Source organism: Manihot esculenta, chromosome 9 (assembly GCF_001659605.2).
Source record: "Manihot esculenta cultivar AM560-2 chromosome 9, M.esculenta_v8, whole genome shotgun sequence".
Classification (NCBI taxonomy): Eukaryota; Viridiplantae; Streptophyta; class Magnoliopsida; order Malpighiales; family Euphorbiaceae; genus Manihot; species Manihot esculenta.
Genome location: NC_035169.2, coordinates 10,071,122 through 10,080,244, shown reverse-complemented (window position 1 = coordinate 10,080,244; position 9,123 = coordinate 10,071,122). Strand labels below are relative to the sequence as shown.

Here is a 9,123-nt window from a genome sequence, read left to right as displayed (position 1 = left end):
AACTCGTAAATTTATAAAAATAAATTTTAAATTTTAATGATCTAAATATATATAAATTTAAAATAATTAAATACTAAAATAATTAAAAATTAATTTTATTTTAAAAATAAAATTCCTATTATATAAAAAAATGAATTCACGAAATACAATAAAATTTAAATTTAATTTATTTATTAAATAAATTTAAAAATTAAACTTAAATTTAATTCATTTAAAATTTAAACCAATTTCAATCGAATTTTTATAAAATTAAATATCGATTAACTCATAAAGTATTTGATTCATTTACGCCGGTAACTACAGAAACGACAATTGCCCGACAAATCCTTTCCGTGATTTTCCTAAATAACAGTGTTATTTATTTGTCACATTTGGCAATGCTCTTCTTCACCTTACAGTAACGTAGTTTGGTGTCTGGAGGAGGAGAAAAACAAAGGGATAGAGATTAGAGAGCGCTTTGTACATAATCTTCTTCTTGCTTCTTGCTTCTTGCTTCTTGTTTGTTTTTTCTTGTTGTTGTATAGAACAGTGGTTACTCGTATAAGCCGCCGCCTATGGCCACAAGAGGGTTGGTATTGTATTTGCTGTCGGGTTTTTCTGTGGCTGTTCTCTCTACAATCATCTTCGTCGATAAAAATGCCGGAGACCCCTCAAACAACATCTTACTCAGTTCTCCTCACATGTCCACAACCGAAAAAGTTTGGCCAGTATGTGTTTCGGCCTGCACTTTCTTTATGTATATGTTTAAAATGTTGGATTTTGATGGTATTTTTCTGCTTTGGTTGGTGTAGAAATTGGAGCTTAGTTGGAGACTAGCGTTGGCTACGGTGATAGGATTTCTGGGATCGGCATGTGGAACTGTAGGCGGCGTTGGTGGCGGAGGCATTTTCGTGCCTATGCTTACTTTGATTGTTGGATTTGATACCAAGTCTGCTGCTGCCATCTCCAAATGTATACTTCTTCTTCTCCTTCTTCTCTTTCTCACCTGTGTAAAAACGAATCTCCTAGAATGAGCAAAAAAGGGCAGAGGAGAAAAGGGGATCTCTAAAGTCATAGCCCCTTTTATTTGTTGGATCGATTTTGTGATAGAATATATCACCTTTTTGTTCTTACTTTTTTCCCATCAAATTAATTTTGGGAATATTATCATTGACTTATGAAATGGATTCAGGTATGATCATGGGGGCATCAGCTTCATCAGTTTGGTACAATTTAAGAGTGCCTCATCCAACAAAGGAAGTGCCCATTATAGACTATGATTTAGCTCTTCTCTTTCAGCCCATGCTTATGCTTGGCATCACCATTGGTGTTGCCTTGAGTGTTGTCTTCCCTTATTGGCTAATCACTGTCCTTATCATCATACTCTTTTTAGGTACAATCTTCTCTTTGCTACTTTTGAACTGCTTTGTTGCTATCTTGATGCTAAGCTATCCTTTTTTTTTTTTTTTCTGGGTATAATTTATTTTGTGACCAGGCACCTCTACCAGGTCTGTCTTTAAGGGAATTGAAATGTGGAAGGAAGAGACAATTTTGAAGGTAAATCAAGAGATTGATTAATTTAATTAGAAGCTTTCAATCTTTCTTGGTTATTACTTACCTTAAATCTTCAATTTGCAGAAAGAAATGGCTAAGCAACAAGAAACTGTGGTTAACTCGAGGGGAGAACGTAAGATTCTCAGACAAATAATTCATTTAATATTTGTAAATAATTTCTTTTATGTATTGGGATTTGTTGTGATATTTCTGGGATATGCAGTTCTAGTTGATACAGAATATGAGCCATTGGTTCCTAAAGAAGAGAAATCAGAATTTGTAAGCTATATTTAACCTTATAGTTATTACCATTTTCTCTAAAGTTGACACTTAACTGAATCCAATTTCCTTCAATCTTTTAGCAAACCATGTGCTTCAATCTTAAGTGGAAAAGGCTTTTGGTGCTGGTGCTTGTTTGGGCTTCTTTCCTCCTCCTCCAGGTTTTCAAGGTGAGTGATAAAGTCTATACTCTGTCTCTGCCTTTCTCTCTCTACCATGATTACATGCATCCATGACACCTGCACTTATTTTATTGGTTTGGCAGAATGATGTGGCAGTTTGTAGTACATGGTATTGGGTGCTCTTTTGTTTACAGGTAATATATTATATAATAAGCAAAGATGTTTTCCTTTTTTCTTTTTTCTTTATGGGGGTCAATTTTTGTGTTTAATGATTGACTTAGCTCTTATTCTCTTTCATGGTATTTATGTCTTGTCGTCTCTGTTTTTTCTAAAATTTATTGCAGTTTCCCATAGCACTTGCAGTGTTTGGACATGAATCAGTAAAATTGTACAAAGAACACAAGGAGAGGGTTAGCACAGGCAATACAATGTCAATTTGTGAGGCTTCAATTGCATGGACCCCAATGCATATTGCTTTCTGTGCACTGTGTGGAATCATAGGAGGCACTGTTGGTGGTCTGCTTGGATCTGGTGGTGGATTCATCCTGGGCCCACTACTTCTTGAGATTGGTGTCATTCCACAGGTTTACTCAAGTTTTCCTCCATTTATTTAATTAGTTGAAATGTCTATCATGTTAAATCAGTTCTTTGCTTGGACGTAAATCCTTGTTCTATTTAGGACTAATATTTGCATGCATCTAATTTGATTTAGGTTGCCAGTGCAACAGCAACATTTGTGATGTTGTTCTCATCATCCTTATCAGTTGTGGAGTTCTATTTGCTTAAGAGATTCCCTATACCCTATGGTACCTTTCAAATTTTCATTTCATTGATTTTCTTTGGATTTTAGTCACCAATGGCAGATTGTGATATTTGTGGTCCTTGGAATAATACCTCGCCCGATATTTGTTTTTCTTTTTTTTGCAGCTTTATACCTCATGGCAGTGTCTGTTCTGGCTGGCTTCTGGGGACAGTTCTTTATAAGGAAGCTTATTACAATACTGAGAAGAGCTTCACTCATCGTTTTCATCCTCTCTGGTGTCATTTTTGCCAGTGCTCTCACCATGGGTACACACTCTTTTTTTCAGCATTATTTAAACCTTAATATGTTACAATGGAGTTTTAGTTGCAAAATTAATTGGGTTTCCTGTTTCTTGAAAACGGTGTGCAGGAGTCATTGGAATTGAGAGTAGTATAGAAATGATAAAGAATCATGAGTTCATGGGATTCTTAGGTTTCTGCAGCAGTCAATGATCGTTGGCAAATGTTGCCTCCTCTTTCATCAAGGAAATTTGATGAAGCTAGAATAGAAAGCAATTGGATAATATGGTTGGCCAGCACCTAGTTGTCCAACCCACTTCAAAATTGTGATTGGAATAATGGAGGATGTGAGATTTGCAGAGTGTTTGTGTAATGTATTTTTGAGTGTTAGCTGCTGGCTGACACCATCAATTCTAGATTTCATTTGTGCTTGTGCCTGTTAGTCTGTGTTAGCTCCTGGCTGACACCATTTCAATAAAAAAGAATGTTTCATGTACAACTCGATTAATATTTATTTAATAAATAATAGTCTTTATTGATTCCATTAATTTAAATTTATATTAAATAAATTTATTAAACGCAAAAAACACTTTTTCTAAAATTCTACTCAGAGTGGAACTCAAAAATCTGTGGTGAAGTGAAATTTTGGCTGCCTTTTTAATTTTTAAGTAGGAGTAAAAATTCAAGTGAAATTGGAATTGCTATAGATATTATCATCAATTATCAATTGGCAAAGAAAAGGATATCCTCACCTTCAAGAGGACACGTGGCTCTGTTTCAGACTCACATGGATAGGGCAAAAATCTCGAAATTAAATTTTTGAAATTGACTGCACACACACCAGATATGTTTTAGTGTCCTGTTTGGCTTCTTTCAGTTATAAGAAAACTGATTATAAGGCTCCATTGAAAAATATTTTTTAATTAAAAAATTAAATTAATTTTATATTTTGAAATAATAAAAAATATTTTTTAATAAATTATTTTTTCAAACAAACCGAGCATAATTGATAGATGGCATAATTGAAATTGAATACAAAAACTGAAGAGTAATACAATCACTCTTCTACTTCCTAAATCTTAATATCTTATAGTCAAAGGCCGACCGTTCATATTTATCCACCTAACAAAAATACTATATTTTAAAATTAAAGGATATCTATTTAGTATTATTAAATTCATTTTTTAAAAATTATAAAATTTTATATTCAAAGTTAAATAATAAAAAAAACAGATGGATAACTCATGAAAAATTAATCTCATACTATATTTAATAGATATACATTTAAATGATTAAATTTAATATTGTGTTAGAATTTTATAATTTTTTATTTAAATACAAAATTGGATTTTCTTTTATAATTTCCAAGTTCAAAACAAGAATAGGTTTTCCATCCTAATCAGCCTGAATCATGACCACTAAAAAATAATTTTAGCCAAAATCAAATTGGTAAATTTTAAAATTGAGTTTGATTGAGATGAAATTGAGTGGATTCAATCATACAATGATTGAGCGTACGTAAACATTCTTTAATGATCATAGCTAGTAGGAAAAAAATAAACTAATTGAACTTTCTCTTCAAGAAATAGTGATAAAAATTAAAAATAATGTGAATTATTGGTCCAGCATCCAATAGCATCAGTTTTGGGTGCCCCAGTGATTTGAAGTTTATTTTGTCAAAAGGCATATTGGAAGAGAGATTCCACTTTAAAGAAGAATAAAAAAATCCAAGAATAACAAACACTAATATGATATTATAATTATGACCACCAGACTTCTGGCATCCAGACTGAGACTGGATCTAAGATAATAACATATACCTAAAACTCATTGGAACTCTCTAAAGCAGACCGGTTCAATATTGCACACTTCAGCCCGTGACTAAAGCAGGCCGGACTGACCCCATGCGCGGGTTCACTAGAGGATAGCCTAGCCCGGTGAAATGATGGGAGATAGGAGAGCAAGTCCAGCTACCTCGCAGCTCTATCAGTATAGGCGCTGGGAAGAAATTAAATGGCCGCCTGACAGAGATAGGTACGTTGAGACGTCCGTACGTACGAGACTGCGTGACAGGGACAGATAGCACTGTAGCAGGGTGGTGGTTATACGTCACTAGAAAACAAAGAAGAGGAGGATAAATTATCCTCCTTGACCAAACTTATACTCACACTGTAAATCCTATTTTCTGGATCTTAAAATATCAATTGGCGGCGCCTATGAGAATGAAGGAGATCTTTCCGTGACCGGAGTTCCATTTTCATAATATCCACTAAGATCCATATGGTAAACCACAACGAAAACCATACCAGCAACACCCCAAATGACCTGAACTCTGCTCAAGAAGGTCAGCAGTTTTCCTTTTCCAATTCCACAACCCCATCAAACCAACCACCCACGCTGTTTAATCTCTTGCCGAGCTCGGCAGGGAATGTACCCAGAACCACCTTGTCCGACTAAGAACTCCAAGACATGGCTCTCCAGCTACAGAACACTGCCCACTGGCCGGGGCAGATGCTGCAATAGATGGGCCTTAATACCCTGTTAAGCGTACTCCTGCAGCTAAAGGGTTCAACTCCACTGAACCCAACCTACCTTCAACTACCAAATCCCCCAACAGAGCAGTTGGAGAATCGAAAAGAGAAGTGGAGGAGCTGCTAGGGAAGATGAGCCGGTAGTTAGGGCTAGAGGCCGGAGGGTGAGAGACCTTATTAAGAATGATGAAGCAGAGAGTTATTTTGCCGGGACAGTAGGGAGGATGGAGAGTGAAGAATGGGAAGAGGGATATCACCTAGAGAAAAGGCCAAGGCAAGAGGAGACAGACGTAGAATGGAAGTTGCGAAGAATAAAGGAACAGCTCCTAGCTGAGCTGGGGGCAAACGACAACAGCCAGGCTTTTCTACCCACATCCTCACCTTTCTCAGGGTGGATTCAAGAGGAAACCATCCCAAAGAAGTTTATGATGTCATCTATGGCGACTTACAATGGAGTAGAAAATCCCCAGGAGCACATCCTGAACTATAAAATATTCATGGAGCTCCAGACTCTCTCGGACGCCCTGATGTGTAAAGTTTTCGCCACCACCCTTACAGGACCAGCTAGGGTGTGGTTCAATAGCTTGAAAGCGGGGAGCATTAGGAGCTTTGCGGACCTAGCTAACATATTCATCAGCCGGTTCATTGCAGGGGTCCCGGCTGAGAGGAAGACCAGTTATCTGGAGACGGTCCGATAAAGGAAAAATGAATCTCTGATAGAGTACGTGGCCCGTTTCAACTCGGAGGCCCTGCAAATCCCCGAGCTGGACGAGGCAAGAGCGGTGGAATCCATGCAGAAGGGAACTACATCCCCTGAGTTTTTTGGATCGCTGTGTAGGAAGCCACCCACTACCCTAGCGGAGTTGATGAAGAGAGCAGAGAAGTATATAAGGTAAGACGACGCCAACAGAATGCCGTAGCAGAGAGGCCCCGTAGACAGGGAGCAGGGCCAGTGAATGACGGCTCCAGTGGAATCATCAACATGATTGTGGGAGAGACTGGGGGTCGAATGAGCAGAAGGGGGAAAAAGAGAAGCCGAAGTGGAGAGGGGAGCAGCAACAAAGTCCTGCAAATAGTAGAGCACTCCCTAGTGACTATCTCCTTTTCCCCTGAAGATGCTCACGGGATCCAAATGCCCACGAAGACGCCTTAGTCATCGAGGCCATCATTCACAACTTCAGGGTCCTCAAGGTCCTGGTAGATGATGGGAGTAAGGTGAACCTACTGCCTTACAGGGTCTTTCAGCAGATGAGAATACCAGAAGAGTAGCTGGTGAGGGATCAGGCCCCGGTCAAGGGGATAGGGGAAACACCGGTGGCAGTAGAGGGGAAGGTGATGGTGGCTATAACATTGGGAGAACCACCCCTGTCTCGCACTCACTATGCGATTTTTCTGGTAGTGAAGCTCCCCCTAATCTACAATGCAATTTTGGGAAGGTCGGTGCTGTATGATTTTGAAGCAGTAACCAGCATCAAGTACCTGACCATGAAGTTTCCAATTGAGATAGGAGTAGGAGTAGTCCGAGGACGACAGAAGGAAGCTCGGGGAGTGTATCTGGCCACAGTGGCAGAACCAAATGCAGCAGTTGAGAAGGTAAACCCAGAGGTCATGGAAGTCTGAGATGAAAAGAAGGAGGCCAGGATAGAATCCGTTGATGAGTTGGAGACATTTCCACTGTCAGAAGAGGAAGCTGACAAAGTCTTCAGCCTCAACGCTAGCCTTGATGAAGAGTAGAAAGCAGCAGCAATGGCCATTATCAGAGGACACGCCTCAAGTTTCTCCTGGAAGCCTTCTGACATGCCAGAAATAGACCCTGAGGTGATGACCCCAAGCTTAATGTCCTCTTCGGAGCAAAGCCAATAAAGCAGAAGAAGAGGGCGTTTGATCGCTGTAATACCCGGCTAGACTCCGGTATCGGAATTCCTACCGTCCGGTGGAATCTCGAATGTCGAAAGCCTCTAGAAGGGGAAAATCATGTTTTCATAGAATGTTTTAATGAGTTTTATGTTGTAAGCATGAAAGAAAATGAGTTTTTGCATGAAAATAGTATTGGAGGAAAACTCAGGTTCGGCCGCCGAACCTCAAGTTCGGCCGCCGAACATGCATGCGTTTCGGGTGTGCTTTAGGCCCCCGAAAGCATAAGTGAGGGAAGTCCAGGTTCGGCCGCCGAACCTCATGTTCGGCCGCCGAACATGGCATGCATGCGGAGGCACATTCGGCCCCCGAACGTGGTCTGGCCAACCACTATAAAAGGGTCCCTTAGCCGAAAACGGGCGAGCTTTTCCCCATTTTCGGCCAAGGTGAGCTCTCCGCCGCCCCTCACCCATCTTTGATGTTCTTCCTCTAAATCTTTCAAGATTTTCATTTGTTTTAACTTGGTTTTGAAGATTTAAGCTTTTGTGCAAAGTTTTGGAGCTTGGAGGTTCAAGAACCCAATCTCTCCCAACTCCGAGTTTTTGGTCGTCTTTCTCGATCTTCAAGAGGTAAGAGCCGATCTTAAGCTCATTGCATGTTTTAAGTAAGTTTTATGCAAGATCTATGAGTTAGAATGCATGTTTAGGTTATGGTTATGTTTATGGGTATAAATGTATGTTCATGATCAATGTGGATGCTTGATGTGTTGTAGATGGGGTTTATGATGGTTTGAGGCCCCTAGGAACATGTATGCTTATGTTGGTATGTTGTAGAATAGGTTTAATGCATGTTTGGAAGGTTTGGAGGCGAAATGTGCAAGAGGGAGCCAAGTTTCTGCCCTTTGGCAGAAACCAGGTTCGGCAGCCGAAGGACTTTCGGCCGCCGAACATGGCTGGGGAGGCAGCCTTTCGGCTGCCGAAGCTTGCCCCCGAAAGGAGACTTTCGTCTCTGTCGGGCAGTTTCGGCAGCCGAAAGTGCCGCCGAACATGCATAAGTTTCGTCTCTGTCTGGGAGTTTCGGCCGCCGAAGGTGCCGCCGAACCTGCCTGACTTTCGGCTCTGGAGGGACTTTCGGCCGCCGAACCTGCCGCCGAAAGTGCCCTGTCCAGGCCTCCTTTGCATGATTTTGTATGGTTGTTTCAGGATGTTTTAGGGGGTTTTTGGGGAGTAGTTCATAGTTATGTTCAGGTGTGTTTGGTCCCTCATTTGAGTCCACCTGTGTAGGTTCGGACCCGAGGAACCGAAGACCCCAGTAGTGAGTTCAGCTGCTTCGGTGTTATCAGAGTCAGCCAGAGGTGAGTGGAACTAAACTTAATCTTTTGAATTAAATGTTTTATCATGTTTCATGCATCATGATTATGCAATAGGATGATTGCATTAGTGTTCACGAATATGCCGCATTGCATCGATTGTTGTTGATGTGGGTGAATGTTGGATGACCCAATTAGTCCATGACAGGAAGACCAGGACCCCATTCTACGGCCTGGCACAGAGTAAGGAAAGACCAGGACCCCATTCTATGGCCTGGCACGGTTATGGGACTCGAAGACCAGGAGCCTGGAGGAGGCCCTGGGGCAAATGGTAAGTAATGTATGTTATGACAGGAAGATCAGGACCCCATGCTACGGCCTGGCACAGAGTTAGCTTGGACTAATTGGTGACAAGTTCACCCAACCCTTATGTGAATTGTCTGTGTTATGATGC

General features: G+C 40.5%; 1 protein-coding gene across 3 annotated transcripts; it reads left to right on the top strand.

Moving 5' to 3' along the window:
• The first annotated feature begins 373 nt into the window (after window positions 1-373).
• On the top strand, window positions 374-3,517 carry LOC110623604 (sulfite exporter TauE/SafE family protein 4). Of its 3 annotated transcripts, XM_021768602.2 has the most exons (12): window positions 374-707; window positions 792-951; window positions 1,172-1,372; window positions 1,475-1,536; window positions 1,618-1,666; window positions 1,757-1,812; window positions 1,896-1,982; window positions 2,078-2,128; window positions 2,279-2,518; window positions 2,647-2,740; window positions 2,862-3,002; window positions 3,106-3,517. In XM_021768602.2, exons 1-12 carry the CDS (start codon window positions 555-557, stop codon window positions 3,186-3,188), a joined length of 1,377 nt encoding a protein of 458 aa, XP_021624294.2. In that variant the 5' UTR covers window positions 374-554; the 3' UTR covers window positions 3,189-3,517. The 3 variants fall into 3 exon arrangements, with proteins under 3 accessions (XP_021624294.2, XP_043815422.1, XP_021624293.2); XM_043959487.1 differs by lacking the exon at window positions 2,078-2,128; XM_021768601.2 differs by having other exon boundaries at window positions 1,618-1,812.
• Window positions 3,518-9,123: the final 5,606 nt, after the last annotated feature.

What these genes read in the sequence shown, in the direction of transcription:
- LOC110623604 (XM_021768601.2), top strand. Translation starts at nt 555, where the DNA reads ATGGCCACAAGAGGGTTGGTATTGTATTTGCTGTCGGGTTTTTCTGTG. An exon ending in CAACCGAAAAAGTTTGGCCA is followed by an intron (nt 708 to 791) that starts GTATGTGTTTCG and finishes TGGTTGGTGTAG; the next exon opens with AAATTGGAGCTTAGTTGGAG. An exon ending in AGATTGGTGTCATTCCACAG is followed by an intron (nt 2,519 to 2,646) that starts GTTTACTCAAGT and finishes AATTTGATTTAG; the next exon opens with GTTGCCAGTGCAACAGCAAC.